The sequence below is a fragment of the Talpa europaea genome (genome assembly GCF_964194135.1).
Source record: "Talpa europaea genome assembly, chromosome: 5".
Taxonomy (NCBI): Eukaryota; Metazoa; Chordata; class Mammalia; order Eulipotyphla; family Talpidae; genus Talpa; species Talpa europaea.
This window is the reverse complement of record NC_140071.1, coordinates 47,613,085-47,629,787: the sequence shown is the minus strand read 5'-3', so window position 1 is coordinate 47,629,787 and position 16,703 is coordinate 47,613,085. Positions and strand designations below refer to the sequence as shown.

General features: G+C 39.7%; 1 protein-coding gene across 1 annotated transcript in view; it reads left to right on the top strand.

Moving 5' to 3' along the window:
- Nucleotides 1-2,197: 2,197 nt before the first annotated feature.
- The window catches only part of AGGF1 (angiogenic factor with G-patch and FHA domains 1), a gene marked incomplete at its 5' end in the record, with an annotated part of 28,663 nt that continues 14,157 nt past the window's right edge, over nucleotides 2,198-16,703 (top strand). The window contains 7 exons of the mRNA XM_084233079.1: nucleotides 2,198-2,401; nucleotides 5,642-5,744; nucleotides 6,841-7,043; nucleotides 8,243-8,407; nucleotides 11,930-12,118; nucleotides 14,818-15,148; nucleotides 15,924-16,035. Of these exons, the coding sequence (XP_084089205.1) occupies nucleotides 2,198-2,401; nucleotides 5,642-5,744; nucleotides 6,841-7,043; nucleotides 8,243-8,407; nucleotides 11,930-12,118; nucleotides 14,818-15,148; nucleotides 15,924-16,035 (1,307 nt within the window). The remainder of the gene's footprint in view (nucleotides 2,402-5,641; nucleotides 5,745-6,840; nucleotides 7,044-8,242; nucleotides 8,408-11,929; nucleotides 12,119-14,817; nucleotides 15,149-15,923; nucleotides 16,036-16,703) is intronic.

Sequence of the window (16,703 nt, the reverse complement as noted above, 5' to 3'; positions counted from 1 at the left end):
CAAGAACTGGGGTATAGGGTGTAGGGGGTGAGAGGATTCACCAGAGACAGAGTGGGGAACAGAACAGGTGGATTGACTAAAATACACTGCTGAGGGGAGCAGTGGGTGAGACAGGAGAGGTCTGCTGCACCATGTGGGTTGCTCCCTGGCTGGGGATTGAACTCCTGCTGCAGTGGCTGCAGACAGCTTTATAGTGCTGTGACTCAACCCCTTGCGTCATCAAGGAGACCTGAAATTTCTTTCTTTTTTCAGACCCCTAAACTATTGGAAAAGGTAGAATGATAGAGTAAGCAGAACATCAGGACACTATGGTCTAGCCTTAGTTTGGCACACTCTCTATAAACTATGCAAATAATTTCTTGGAGACTCATGTATAAAATGAAGGGTTAGGAAATTAAAACTGCAGTGAGGTATCACCTTGCATCTGTGAGATGGTCTGAAACAAGTGTTGGCTAGAATGTGAAGAAAAAGTAACATTTGGTGGTTATGTAAGTTGGTGTACTCTATGGAAAATGGTATGAAGATTCCTTAAAAAGCTGAAAATAGAAAAAAATCATATGATCCAAAATTTCACTCTTGGTGTTTATCAAAACTCTATGAAAACACTAATTTGAAAAGATATGTGCACCCTGTGCTTATTACAACACTATCCACAATAACCAAGATGCAGAAACAACCTGAATGCCTATTGATGGAATGCTCGATAAAGAAGTTGAAGTATATACATTCAATGGAATATTACTCATCTATTATAAAGTTGAAGTCTTGCCCTCTGGGACAAGATGTATGAAACTTAAAGGAAAACGATAAGCAAAAGTAAGTCAAAGTCAGAGAAAAATAGTAGGTGGTTTCACTCGTGTAATATAAATGAAGCAACAAACAAAATACGACAAAAATAACTCTTACACTCATAAAAATACTGTGGTTACCAGAGGGGAGAGAAAAGGGGAAGCAATGGGTTGGGGGGATCAATTTAATAATGGTGAATAGTACAAAGCTGAGGTGGTGAGTGCACAATTGTTCATATACAAATAGAGCTGTGAAACTGTAGTCACCAGACGTACCTAGTATTATAAATGCATGGTAAAGCAAGTCATTCAATTCCAAAGAACACCTGCACCCCTATGTTTATAGCAGCACTGTTTACAATAGCTAAGCCTTGGAAACAACCCAAATGCCCAAAAATAGATGACTGGATCAAGAAGATGTGGTACATATACACCATGGAATATTACTCAGCATTCAAAAAAGATAAACACATGCAATTTGCAGCAACATGGATGGCGCTGGAAGGGATCATGCTCAGCGAAATAAGCCAGAAAGAAAAAGAAAAATACCGGATGGTCTCACTCATAGCAGGAATCTAGAAAACTTAAATAACGGACCAGGAAAATGAATAACTATAAGAAAGTGAAAATCAAAATCAACAAAAAACTATGAACCAGAGACACTTTTTTGGGGGGTGGGGGGCGGGAGGAGAGGGATTGGGGTCAAAATGGGGGGGGTTGCAATTGTATGGGGAATATAAAAATAAAATTTATTATTAAATAAAATAAAATAAACAACAAAAAAATATTAATAAAATTTAAAGAGCACAAAGGGCCAGAAAGTGCATTCTGTGCAAAGTTTGAAAAAAAAATTTTTTGAAAGCTGGCAAGAGCAGAAGTCTGAGGGCTTCCCTATTTCTGCAAGCCTTGGAGACCCTTTCCTATCAGCTCTCCACGCGCAGTCCTACCACCCCGCGCCCAGTTCGCAGAAAGTGCGCATGTGCGCCGTGGGGCCCTTGCCTCTTGCCGTCGCGTCCCTTTCCGTCACGGCCCCGCCCACCACCCAGCGCCATCATTTCCGGTTCAGCAGACAAACGGCCCCAGAGTCTCTGGCCCTTCCTTCTCTGGTCCTCGCACTCCAGCAGCGCTCCAGCGGCTGTCTCAGCGGTCGCTGGGGAAGGTAGTTGCTAATAAAGTTTTCCTGTTTCAAAGTCGGTGGGATTGGGCCGAGCCCATCCTCCGTCCTCTCGCCTGACGCCTGCGGTTTCTCTCGGCTACAGCGACAGCTTCGGGTCGTCATGGCTTGGGACCGCCGCGGCCGGGCGAGTATGAGGCCGCCTTTCGCTGCCCGCGCGCTCCCGTGGCTTCTGGTCTCTCCGGAGTCCGCCTCAGCCTGAGCGCAGCCCACGGGCCGCTTCGCGCCAGACCCCATGGCCTCCGAGGCGCCGTCGTCGTCTGTGTCGCCACCCGCCTCCCCCGAGCCTGAGCTGGCCCAGCTGAGGCGGAAGGTGGAGAAGTTGGAACGCGAGCTGCGGAGCTGCAAGCGGCAGGTGCGGGAGATCGAGAAGCTGCTGCATCACACGGAGAGGCTGTACCAGAGCGCAGAGAGCAACAACCAGGAGCTCCGCACCCAGGTGTGCAGTCCGCGTCCAGCCCCTGGCCCCGGCCAGGCTAGGGAGACGTTTGAAGCCTCTGATTGCTTCCCAAGGACCCCTGGCAGGGACCCAGCACTTCTCTGTAGTGCACTTGAAAGGAAGCAAAGTTCAGTGCGAGGAGATTTTAAGTGTATTTGGGGCAAGCCTTAAGAGTTCGGATTACTCCATTTAGTTAAATGCGGGAGCTGCAGTTAGGGCTGACATGAATAGCACGAAACACTTTAGGTAGGTTTTCTTCATTTTCACTTGGAACGTGCCATTGGCAGTCTGCACTTTTATAATATTTTATTCAGGATCACTTTTCGAGTTTGCTGAAGCGCCTGACTTGAACCAGAATTCCATCTATCACTATGTGAACGCATACGGTCTCAGTGGCCCATAAAATGAGAATGTGCTAGTACCCCACAGGATAAATCAAATTAAGCGTGAAAGAATTTTTACAGTTTACAAACTTGAACTGTATACATGTGTAAGGTGGTTATTCTGGGCCTTTATCTTCAGTTTTCTGACAAGGAAGATGTAATTGTCTTTGTTAAAGGTGCCAAGTAGCTAACTTCATTTTCATGAACCACAGTAAGGGCAAATATTTAAGCGGCCATAATTTTATTTTTAAATAGTATATTTTTTTTCCAGTTTGATTTGCTGGGCAGTTGCACACTCTCCTGACTAGTTATTTCCACATATTATTAATTTCAATTAAACTGTCGTCTAGTCCTTTGTAATAATGTAACAGTGTTGGTGCATTTCTTGAAACCATGTAAATAGGCTGAATACTAAAATGTCATCCTACTTTATTGCACTTTGCTGTAAAATGATTTATGAAAATAATTGCTGAAAGGCAGTGAGTTGTGTCCTCACTATGACATAGATAATTTGTATTGTTTACTCAACAACTAGTTCTTTTTTTTTAATTTTTTTTTTATAGAGGCATGTTTATTTATTTATTTGTTTGTTTTTGTTTATACATGCACTGGGTACAGTCAGAAGCGCGGGAGGGTGAGAGAATTCACCAGAGCCAGAGCGGGGAGCAGAGCAGGCAGAAGGACCGAAGTACACTGCTGAGGGGAGCAGCGGGTGGCAGGAGAGGTCTGCGCGCCATGTGGGACCTTCCTCTGGTGGCTGGGGAGCAGCCGGGGATCGAACCGGCGCTGCAGAGGCTGCGGGCAGGTTCGCAACCCAGCGCTCAACCGCTGCGCCACGGGGAAGGCCCTCAACAACTAGTTCTTGAACCACTTCAATGCATAGGTAAAGACAATGGCTGAGAAACTATAGATATGGTCAGAATATTGTGGTGGAAGGATAGCAAACTATGACAGCCTTTTAAAAAACTTTCATAATTTTAAATTGTTAAAGTACTGCTTTTTTAGAGACCCTAAAAAAAATATATATATATATATATATGCACACACACATATATACAGATATACGTAAATATGTGTACGTGTGTGTATAGTGACTTTGGAGTCGCTATAGAAAATCAAAAGAAAATCTTGAGGGCCTCCCCTAGTGGCGCAGCGGTTGAGCACTGGGCTGTGAAGCTGCCTGCAGCCTCTGCAGCACCGGTTCAATCCCAGCTGCTGGTGGGGGTCCCACATGGTGCGACAGACTTCTCCTCCGGTGCCCGCTGCTCCCCTCAGCAGTGTATTTCGTCAGCCTGCCCTTTCTGTTCCCCGCTCTGGCTCTGGTGAATTCTCTCACCCTCCCGTGCTTCTGACTGTACCCAGTGCTTATATAAATAAATAAATAAATAAATAAATAAATAAATAAATAAATAAATAAATAAATAAATAAATAAATCTTTAAGAAAAAGAAAAAAGAAAATCCTGAGCAACTTATCCAGGTTTCTCAGATGTAAAATGGGGATTAGGACAACTAACCTGTAAAGAGGTTGCAAGACTTAATGGGATATTATCTAAAGTGCCAAATGGTGCCTAGCATGTAGCAGATATTAAATAAATGAGCCAGGACTGGGCAGTAAGTAGTCTAGGGCACATATTTTTTGGGACCCTTATTCTCAGGTACAAACATTATAGTTGCATGAAGCTGAAAGTTAAAGTGCTTCCTCAGTGCCTTGCTTGCTTCACCCTAGTTATAGCCCTGATAGATAAAAGCAGCAGGTATGATTATTTATTTTAAAGATTTATTTTATTTATACAAGAACAGGGGTACAGGCCAGATGTGCAGGAGGCTGAGAGGATTCACCAGAGACAGCGGGGATCAGAACAGGCACACTGACGAAATACACTGCTGAGGGGAGTAGCGGGCGAGACTGGAGAAGTCTGCCTCGCCATGTGGGTTGCTTCAAGGCCGGGGGGGATCGAACCGGCACTGCAGAGGCTGCGAGCAGCTTCTCAGTGCTGCGCTCAACTGCCTGTGCCACCAGGGTGGCTCCAGATATGATAATTTATTAAGTGCCTAGGAATCTGTATATTATTACTGTCAATCACCTTTTTCTTTTAAGTGCTCTAAATCTTTAAAGAATTATTTAGAAACTTGTTTTTTAGTTCATTTCATTTGTCTAATAGATATTGTTTCACATCAAGATTCTGTCCAACTGAGGTATATTGATCAGGCTGGCCCTCTTTTGCTTATGGGTATTTCCATACTCTTGCTCTTGTAAAAGCATGCTTCCATAGCATCCTTTCAATTGATTTCAGTGAGGCACAGAGAGGACAGATGCCTCTCTGAGGCAGTCACCTGTTAGTTCTGCTGCAGCTATTTAAACATAACACTATTAAAAGAAAAAGTAAACTACATTAGAGCATGTGAGTGACATTAATATATTCAGTGTATACTTAATGCCAAATGGACACAATTGTACTAGATAACTTATTCAATAAATGGGAATATGTTGTTTATTTTTATAATTCTTAGGGAGAACTACTGGAGGGCTAAAATGTTAGTATAAAATATTCTTAGTTGTTAGAAATAAAGGCTCCTGTTCACAAAGTCCTATTACTTAATTTAGTTGATCTGGGTTTTGGAGAGGTTATATTGAGGATTAGTAAGAAAGCGTAAGAATAAAAACATCTTTGTAAGTGTAAAGGTAAAAGAAAGTTGATTGTAGTAATTTTAGTTTTTCTGAAAAGGAAACTCACTGTTACTAGTACTTTCCTAAAACTTTTAGCATGATAAATAATTCCTGTAATTTTGGAGGATTGTGCTTATATTATAGATTGCTATATGATTTATTTTTCTTAAAATCTTGTTTTCTTTCAGGTGGAAGAACTCAGTAAAATACTCCATTGTGGGAAAAATGAAGATAATAAAAAGTCTGATGTAGAAGTGCAAACAGAGAACCACCCTCCTTGGTCAAGCTCAGGTATTCAGCTTATAATAAAGATAGCTTAATTCAGTTACAGTCATAACATACTACTATGGAGCTTTTTTTTTTTTTTTTTTTTACTACTACTATGGAGCTTTCTTTACATTTGAAGTGGACATCAAGCTAAATAATGTTGTATGTTGACTTCCCTGTGGTTTGGTATTTTTCTGAGTATTTTTTCCTTCTGGTGGAAAGGCAGAAATAAATTTTCCTTCTTACACTACATGCTGCCGTTTTCACTGAATAATTTTTCATTTCATGAGCCATTCACTCTAATAGCTGACTGTTCTTGTTCTTGTAACTTGTTTTCTTGTTGATGCATTTCATTTAGCATTGTATTCAGTACGGTCTCTTAGGCACTTGTGGCAGTGGTGGCCCTCCACCATAGCCTCATTGGTGGCATTATATCAAGAGGCAAAGTAGCCAAACAACTGAGCTTTAATAAATAGGGATCACAAGAAAGGTCTTTCCTATTAAGCTTAGCACTGTTTTATTTTTTTTAAGATTTATTTATGCATACAAGAGCTGGGGTACAGCCCAGAGGTGCGGAGGGGGGCTGAGAAGATTCACTAGAGACAGAGTGGGGAGCAGAACAGCCTGATCTAATGAAATACACTGCTGAGTGGAGCAGCCAGCGCAACAGGAGAGATCTTCTGCACCATGTGGGTTAGCTTCCTGGCGGGGCATTGAACTCTGCAGCTACTGCAGCACATAGCTTCGTAGTGCTGAGACTTAACCCCTTGTGCCACCAGGGAGGCCCCTGTATTGTTTTATTCAGTACATAATATAGTGAAATTGCTAAACACAGCAGTGGTATTTATATTACATATCTACGTGTTGTATTGTTTTCTTTTTTACTTTTGCTGTTGAAAGTCCAAATCTACTTACCTCCTTTTTTCTTTTTTCAACTTGACAACTCTAAATATGAATCAAAGATGCATTTTTATGCACCATTCTTTTTAATCTTTTAAATGTGTACAGTTACAAAAATATGATTTACTTGCAATGTGCATTGTTTTGTGTTCAGTGTCAGTGTTTTGTAATTAAGTCCTCATATTCACTATTCTAATGATACCAATTTATTTCGCTACAGATTATTATTACCAGACATACTATAAAGATGTCAGTCTTCCAAATAAAGTGACTGAACTCTCAGTTCAGCAAGATCAGGATATTGAAGATTCTGCTTTTAATTATAAAGACCAGTCAGAAATACAAAATGATGCTTACGCTGGTACTAATGTAACGGAAAATGTAAAATGTGGACAAGAGGACCCTTTTTCTTCAAATTCACAGGTATAAAATGCTAAATATGAAACTGTTCATGCCCGAGACTTGTTCTTTGTTATGTAAAAAGTAGACTTCTTCGGTCTATCACAGCATATACAAGGGTTGTAAACATTTGGTATATAATTATTCAGTGAATATTACAAATTTTATTTATTTATTTATTTATTTATTTATACAAGCACTGGGTACAGTCAGAAGCGTGGGAGGGTGAGAGAATTCACCAGAGCCAAAGCGGGGAGCAGAACAGACAGACTGACGAAGTACACTGCTGAGGGGAGCAGTGGGTGGCAGGAGAGGTCTGCACACCATGTGGGACCCTCACTGGTGGCCGGGGGTCGAACCGGTGCTGCAGAGGCTGCAGGCAGCTTTGCAGCCCAGCGCTCAACCGCTGTGCCACCACGGGAGGCCCATATTACAATTTTTAAGAAACAAAAATTAGAACTAGTTTGTATCCTTAATTGTTTTCCTTTTTTGGGGGGCTCCAAAAATTTATGATATACATCAACAAAATTTGTTTTGTACAAAAAAGTAAATTTGTATATTATAACCAAACCAAAAAATTTTAGAAACCTGTTTTTTTAAATGTGTCATATCAAATATCCTCTCACAGTTGATATTTCTGACTATTTTATAAATTTGTTTGAATTTTATACATTTGTATACAATTTTATACATTTTATACATTTGTATACAATTTTATACATTATTTATACATTATTTATACATTTTTATACATTTTTATAAATTTTATACAAATTTTATACATTTATTTGAATCAGGATCTCAGTAAGATTCATGCAGTGCACCTGCTTAATGTATGAATTATCTCACATAATCTAGTTTTCTTCTCCTCTCTTCAAAAAGCTTTTCCCCTTTGAACCTATAATTATTGAAGAATCTAGGTTATTTGTCTATTTAAGATTCTGTATTTTGTGTATTTTTCCTGATGGTAATATGCATTTATTTTTGAGCAATGTTCACCTACTTTTAGTGCCTTCAGAACTGGGTCAGAATTGAATTAACGGACATATTAGTAAATATTCTTTAAAGTGGATCAGATTGTAATCAATAGCCATCACTTTCCATTGCAGAAATAGAAGTCTTATTTAAAATAGACTTTAAGTTTATTGTTTCAAATTCTGCTGATTTTTAAAATCAATATAAGGTTGTTTTTGTCTTATTTGACATGAATGTATCTTACCTAGGAGTCAGCATCTGTGCTAGCAACGGAAGATACATCCTTAGAAGGTTCATCATTAGCTGAAAGCTTGAGAGCTGCAGCAGAAGCTGCTGTATCACAGACTGGATTTAGTTACGATGAAAGTACTGGACTGTATTTTGACCATAGCACTGGCTTCTATTATGATTCTGTAAGTATCTCAAGACTTTTTTTTTTTTAAAGATTTATTTATTTATACCAGAACCGGGGTACAGGACAGATGTGTGGGAGGGTGAGAGGATTCACCAGAGACAGAGCAGGGAACAGAACAGGCACACCGACGAAATACACTGCTGAGGGGAGCAGCGGGCAGCAGGCAAGGTCTGCGCGCCATGTGGGACCCTCCTCCAGTGGCCGGGGAGCAGCTGGGGATCGAACCGGCGCTGTAGAGGCTGCGGGCAGCTTCGCAACCCAGCGCTCAACTGCTGCACCACCTGGGAGGCCCTGGGATGAGATTTAAAAAAAATTATTTCAAATACTAATATCTTTATGAATCCATCTGAGACCTCAGAGGGAGTCTCCTTTTTAATTTTCTGTAGCTTGTTTATTATTAGTTAGGAATGATGAGCGTATGCGCCACTTTTGGGCACTATATTTTGCAGTTCTTGAGGGCCAGATCATATGAGATCATCCCCATGATTATTCTAATTGACATTGTGAATTAATACCCAGAGAATTCATGTTTAAACTCTCACTATCAAAGAGGGTAGCTATTACTTATTTGGTTTCTAAGACAGTACAGAGTCTCCAAATATATGACTTTTTTGTTATTTTTTTAAAACAGATTTATTTATTTTTTTATACAAGCACTGGGTACAGTCAAGTGCAGGAGGGTGAGAGAATTCACCAGAGCCAGAGCGGGGAGCAAAACAGGCAGACTGACGAAGTACACTGCTGAGGGGAGCACTGGGCACAGCAGGAGAGATCTGCGCGCCATGTGGGACCCTCACGGGCGGCCGGGGATCAAACCGGAGATGCAGAGGCTGTGGGCAGCTTCGCAACCCAGCCCTCAAACGCTGTGCCACTGGGGAGGCCCGACTTTTTTGTTATTTCTTCCTTTTTTTCCTGTCTTTCCTCCAGACATACATTCTTTTATTTTTTATTAAATATATATATTTTTAGTTGTATCTTTTACATAATTACGTTTTCCCCGTAAAATTTCCACCACCAATTCACCCTTGAACATACACCATAGGCCCTTGCGCTCTTATCTCCCCTGTTCTGACCCTTTTCCTCTCCCTCCCTCATAGAATGTTTCTTATTTATGATTGTCTGCTAGTTTTTTTTTTGTTGTTGTTATTTTTTTCGCCCCCGGCTCCTTACTTGGTTCCCCTACATTCCTCCTATAAGTGAAACCATTTAGTATTTTTCTTTTTCCTTCTGTCTTATTTCACTGAGCATGATCCCTTCTAGCACCATACATGTTGCTGTGATTGAGTTTATCTTTTTTTGATTGCTGAATAGTATTCCATTGTGTATGTACACCACATCTTGATCCAGTCATCTGTTTTTTGTTTTTTTTTTTAAAGATTTATTTATTTATTTATTTATTTATTTATTTATACAAGCACTGGGTACAATCAGAAGCGCGGGAGGGCGAGAGAATTCACCAGAGCCAGAGCGGGGAGCAGAGTAGGCAGAAGGACCGAAGTACACTGCTGAGGGGAGCAGCGGGCGGCAGGAGAGGTCTGCGCGCCATGTGGGACCCTCCTCCGGTGGCCGGGGAGCAGCCGGGGATCGAACCGGCGCGGCAGAGGCTGCGGGCAGCTTCGCAACCCAGCGCTCAACCGCTGTGCCACCGGGGAGGCCCTCCAGTCATCAGTTTTTGAGGATATGAGTTGTTTCCAAATCTTAGCTATTGTAGTGCTGCAGTAAACATAGGAGTGCAAGTATCTTTTTGAATTAATGTTTTTGTGTGGTTAATTACATTCTGTATGCTGTGTCTTAGTAATTAGAGACTTCCTTAGTGTACCATTTTCATTGTGCTAGCTTTTATTTTAAATAAGCTTATTCTTACATTTTTGGAAATGTCTATATATGTTGGAATGAAGAACATAACAGACAAAAAGATTTGAGTTATGAAAGTTCTATTTCTAGCACTATCTCAAGTTGTATTTCTGTCACTACATATAAAGATTGGAAAGCTTCCATTTGATGTTTTAGTTAAGGGAAAACTGCAAAATATATTAAAGAAAGTAAATTGCAATATTATCAACAGTTAGAAAAATAAATTATTCTTTTTCAGTAAAGTTTGATCACTTAATCTAAAATAGTATGTTTTCAGATCTGGTCTGCATGGATTTATGTTGTAAATAAAAAAAAAATATAAAAGCGTGTGTGTGTGTGTGTGTGTGTGTATGTGGTTTTTTTTTTTTTTAAGTTGTGGTTCAAGAGTTCTGGCCAGTATTTAATAAATGTAGATGTTATATAACTTTATATTTCTAGTTTTATCCATAATATGCTGAGATCTATTTTTTTTTAAGATTATTTATGCATTTAAGAGCTGGGGTACAGGCCAGAGATGAAGGAGTGCGAGGATTTACCAGAGACAGAGTAGGGAACAGAACAGGCAGACTGACTGAATACACTGCTGAGGGGAGTGGCGGGCAAGCAGGAGAGGGCTACTTTGCCATGTGGGTTGCTCCCTGGCCGCCGGGGATCAGACTCATGCTGCATAGGCTTCAGATTGCTTCATAGTGCTGTGCTTAACCCCTTGTGCCACCAGGGAAGCCCGAGATCTATTTTTGAATAACTGTTTTACTTGTAAGTCTTATTTAGTTACTTACTATAAAGTTAATTAGTACAAAGGCACTTGTTTATTGGTTTCTTTCTATTGAACCTTATTTTGTGGTATTTGTGAGCTTAACTTTATTTTCAAGATTTTCCTCAGGGCTTTTAGTCATGAACATTAAAAGGTAAATATTTGTGGGCCAAGCACGGCACTGTGAAGCTGTCCGCAGCCTCTGCAGCACAGGTTCGATTCCCAGCTGGCCGGGGAGAAACCCAAATGGCGCGGCGGACCTCTCCTGTCTCGCCCGCTGCTCCCCTCAGCAATGCTTTCAGTCTTTCTGCCTGTCCTGCTACCCACTCTGTCTCTGGTGAATCCTCTCACCCTCCTGCGCCTCTGGCCTATACCCCAGCTATTGTATAAATAAAAAATAAATCTTTAAAAAAAAAAAGGCAAATCTTTGTTTTATGACATTGAGAAGAAGGTTTGAGGATTTATAGTACTATACCATTATTGCCTAATCTTAAGGATGATGAGTCTGGAATTGCTTTTATATGCTTAGCTTTTTCTGATGCAATTTCCATGACTTCTAAAAGGTTTCTTACCATTTTTTTTTATTATGGTCTTAAGTTGAACCATATGAAACTACTGCTTCTTTAAGCTAAATATTAGTCAAGTATTGTCAATTTAATTTACTATGACTTAATTTAGTATTTAAATGTATTCATTTTTCACATGAGGAAAATTAGAGAAGATATTGATTGGTAAAGTATTTTGGGAAATTGCAAACATTCTTCATTCTGTTACCTAATTCATTATCTTCAGAAAATACTACAATTTTTAAAAGAAACATTTATTGTATTTGATTAGACAACTTCTATTAAGTTTAATTTTCTATTTTATTTCATCTCACATGAATAGAACTTGTTTTCTTATTTTTGAAAGGAAAATCAACTATATTATGATCCTTCCACTGGAATTTATTACTACTGCGATGTAGAAAGTGGTCGCTATCAATTTCATTCTCGAGTAGATTTACAACCTTATCAGTCTTGTGGTACAAAGCAAAGCAAAGATAAAAAATTGAAGAAGAAAAGAAAGGATCCAGATTCTTCCACAACACATGAGGACAAGGTAATGTCTTCATAATTTTTAAGCTTTATGTACTGGTGGTACCATAATTAAGCCAAAATATGTGAGAAGCTGAAAATCAGTGACTATATTTCAAACATAACCATTAAGTTAACAAGATACTAGGGCCTCCCCTCTTGGCGCAGCGGTTGAGCGTTGGGCTGCAAGGCTGTCTGCAGCCTCTGCAGCGCTGGTTCATTCCCTGGCCGCCAGTGAGGATCCCACAAAAAAAAAAAAAAAAAAAAAAAAGATACGATACTAGAATCTCTGAAACAGCATTCAATCGGGCCAAACATGGGAATGAAAAAGTACAAGGAGGTAAATTTAGGGCAGATAAAATACTCTTGTGTTACATAATTTAGAACATTTAGACTCTCAGTTGATAAGTTGTCAGTGCACAATTCACAATAAAATAAAAAACAATTTGTGAATAGATGTGATGAAAGTTTAACTTTCTTGGTCATGCTGAGCAATCTCTTACCTACTAGCAGATATTAAAAAAAAATCCATTGTTGACAAATATACAGTGGGTACACATTTTTTAGGAGTATGAATTGGTATCTTGTTGGAAAACACATTATTAGCTGTACAATAAGCATAAAAATATGTGTATTTTATGGGAAAGTATCATTTCTAGTATTTCTTTTTTTTTACAAATCCAAAGAAAGAAAAATGCCTTTAGGTGTGCTGGGTTGCGAAGCTGCCCGCAGCCTCTGCGGCGCAGGTTCGATCCAGAGGAGGGTCCCACATGGCGCGCAGACCTCTCCTGCCGCCCGCTGCTCCCCTCAGCAGTGTACTTCGGTCCTTCTGCCTGCTCTGCTCCCCGCTCTGGCTCTGGTGAATTCTCTCACCCTCCGGTGCTTCTGACTGTACCCAGTGCTTGTATAAATAAATAAATAAATCTTTAAAAAAAAAAAAGTGGTATATAGTTATATGTGTAAGAAGAAGAAAACCAAGAGTTAAGATGCCCCCAAGATATTGGTTAAGAAAACGATAGTACATTTAATTGAAAAAGTATCATGTAGACCTTAACAGAGTTATAAAGACTGGGGGCATTTTAACAGTGCTTATGATACAATGTTAAATTGAAAGAAGGAAAATACAGAGAATGTTCTCAGTGCTCTAGACAGATAAATTTGATGGTTTATAGTCAAGACAAGGAGGCTTATTTGTTGTATTCAGTTGTGTAACTGTAGCAAGTATTTGACTCTTGTGAACTTTCGTCTCTTGTTTTTCTCTTCTTTACCAAGAAAAATTGTTTAAAATGTTTAACACTGAAGCTTGCATATGGAATTGGTATTCTGTTGGATTTATTTTTTCTTCTCTAATTTGACCGTGTTTATTTTCACTGACAATACCTAAAAATAGACCATTATTTGATTAAAGTGCCAAAACAGTTCTGTTTGCTTTTAAGACCTGTTTTAATGACTCCTACCTGTTACTTAGTGGTTGAACTGTTTAAAAGGATAAGTTGTGAAAGCTCTTCTCCCTGGTAATGAGAAAAGAATGTATAGGGATCTTCAAATGATTTTTTTTTAAAGATTTATTTATTTATGCATAGAAAAACTGGGGTATAGGCCTATAGGCCAGAGGTGTGGAGGGTGAGAGGATTCACCAGAGACAGAGTGGGGAGCAGAACAGTCAGATCTACTGAAATACATTTGGATCTTTAAATTTATGCTATAATAGCCAATTATGTATTTAATGTGTTTTGACTGATAATTTTTTAAAAAGATTTATTGATACAAGAACTGGGGTACAGGCCAAAGGCACGGGAAGGTGAGAAAATTCACCAGAGACAGAGCAGGGACCAGAACAGTTAGATTGACTGAAGTACACTTCTGAGGGGAGCAGTGGGCGAGACAGGAGAGGTCTGCTGCACTATGTAGGTATCTCCCTGGCCGTCTGGGAATCGAACCCGCGCTGCAGAGGCTGCGGACAGCTTCACAGCACTGCGCTCAACCCACTACACTACCGGGGAGGTGTTGATTGATAATTGGTTAAAAGTTAAAAATGAGAATTTAGGGTAGATGCTTTTTCTAGACCTGTAGTGTCCTTTAAAATTGCTGCTGGCTACGTGTGACTGTTGAGCACTTGAAATACAGCTGGTTCTAATTAAGATGATTTGTAAGTGTAAACTAAACTTGATTTTGAAAACTTAAGTGCAGAAAATATTTCATGCATAGTCGATACTATTTTTTAAGTACTGGGTTAAATTAATAAAATGAATTTCACCTCTTTTTTAGCTTTTTAACTTTTTAATGTGACTACTAGAAAATGTTAAAGAATAAATATGGCTTGCATGATATTTTTATTGAATAACATTAGTCTAGGCAATATGTGATAAGGGTCTCAACAGGGACTGTTGGGACAATGAAAATAGATAAGGAAAGCGATTTCAGATAAATTATAAGTATAGTTTATGGCATTTGATGACTGATTCCTTGTGGGTTATTTTATAATAGTGTTATTCTAGGGAATGTCCAAGATCACATAACATTTTTTATTTGGATGGTAAGTGGATGATAAAATCATTAACCAAGAAAGGGAATATGAGAGGAAGAATGGGTACAGAAAATAGCTATTGTTTATTTCACTGCACATGTATCTTCACTAATTCATTGAAACACTTAAGATTAAACATTATAAGTTGCTCATATCTAAGATTATTCTCCCCTGTCTCCTTACCTACCCCTTTCCAGGATGTGAATTCAGAAGATCAAAAAGCATCCAGTGTTGAACACGTGAACTGCGGTGAGGGAGAAGATTTTGCAAATGTGAAAAAGAAGATCAAAACAGATAGTCATTACAAAAATAGTCCTCCTAAACTCACTATTCCAGTTACTGGAAAAACTATAGAATCTCCTCTTAATGAAAACATCTATAATTCAAATTTGTTTAAAGATGAGAAAATCATAGAGACTGATAGTGAGCCAGAAGAAGGTGAAATTACAGACTCTCAGACTGAAGACAGTTATGATGAAGATACTACCAGTGAAGACAATGTAACTGCAGAAGATACTGAGGATGAAGGTGAGTAAATAACCCTTCTTTAATTTTATATAAATAATACAGTCTAGTCATTGTAAAAGAGCAATACAGTTAAAAATGTTAATAACTCAACGTATCTGCCAAAATGTAAGCTGATTTTTAAAGACTTTTTTTTTTTTAAGATTTATTTATTTATGCATACAAGAGCTGGGATACAGGCCAGACGTGTGGGGGGTGGGGGTGAGAGAATTCACCAGAGACAGTGGGGAACAGAACAGGCAGAAGGCAGATTGACTAAAGTACACTGATGAGGGGAGCAGTGGGCGAGTCAGGAGAGGTCTGCTGCATCGTGTGGGTTGCTCCCTGGCTGGCTGGGAATCGAACTCATGCTGCAGTGGCTGCAGATAACTTCATGGGTTGCATCTTAACCCTTGCGCCACCAGGGAGGCCCGATTTTTATTTATTTATTTGTTTGTTTGTTTGTTTTGTTTATACATGCACTGGGTACAGTCAGAAGCGCGGGAGGGTGAGAGAATTCACCAGAGCCAGAGCGGGGAGCAGAGCAGGCAGAAGGACTGAAGTACACTGCTGAGGGGAGCAGCGGGCGGCAGGAGAGGTCTGCGCGCCATGTGGGACCCTCCTCCGGTGGCCGGGGAGCAGCCGGGGATCGAACCTGCGCCGCAGAGGCTGCGGGCAGCTTCGCAACCCAGCGCTCAACCGCTGCGTCACCGGGGAGGCCCGAGGCCCGATTTTTAAAAACTGTTTTAATGGCATATTGTAAATGAATGAGACTATTTACCCACTTATTTCTTTACAGATGAAGAAAAAATTTGGCCCCCATGTATTAGAGTAATTGTTATTAGATCACCGGTGTTGCAGACAGGATCACTTTTTATCATTACAGCTGTAAACCCTGCTACGATTGGAAGGTAAAAAAATGTTTGCTTTACGATTTATAATTACAGTGATTTGTACATTTCTTGATTTGTTGTCAGATGTGCAAGGTACTTATTGAAAAGGCAGAAAAGGGCATCCCTCCTGCACTCAAGCTACATCTTGACACATCTTTTGTCCCCTGTTTTTGGAAGTCAATTAAAAAAGTCAATGTGACTTCATAGTCCCAAAAAAGGAATTGCCTAGGCAAAGAGACAAAGGAGTTTTTTGTCATTTTCTTACCCTTTGCTCTGCCCTTTTTAGGTCTGTTCATTAAACTAAACCCAGTATTGACTTCCTTCTGTGCTGCTTTTCTTTTATCCCTTTGTAACTTTTAACCAGCTTGGGAGAGAGGTAGGATAATTTCCTTTCTTTTCAATGGGAAAGGTAATTTATCCTTAATTCAGATTCTATAGACTGTCTTAATTTTAAATTCTTGAAGAATACTATTCTACTTTTATTTTTATTTTAATTTATTATTTTTTTTTTATGATTTTTATTTTGTACAAGAACTGGGGTACAGGCCAGAGGCCCGGGAAGATGAGAGGATTCACCAGAGACCGAGCGGGGAACAGAACAGGTAGACTGACTGAAATACACTGCTGAGGGGAGCAGCAGGCGAGACAGGAGAGGTCTGCTGCGCCATTTGGGTATCTCCCTGGCC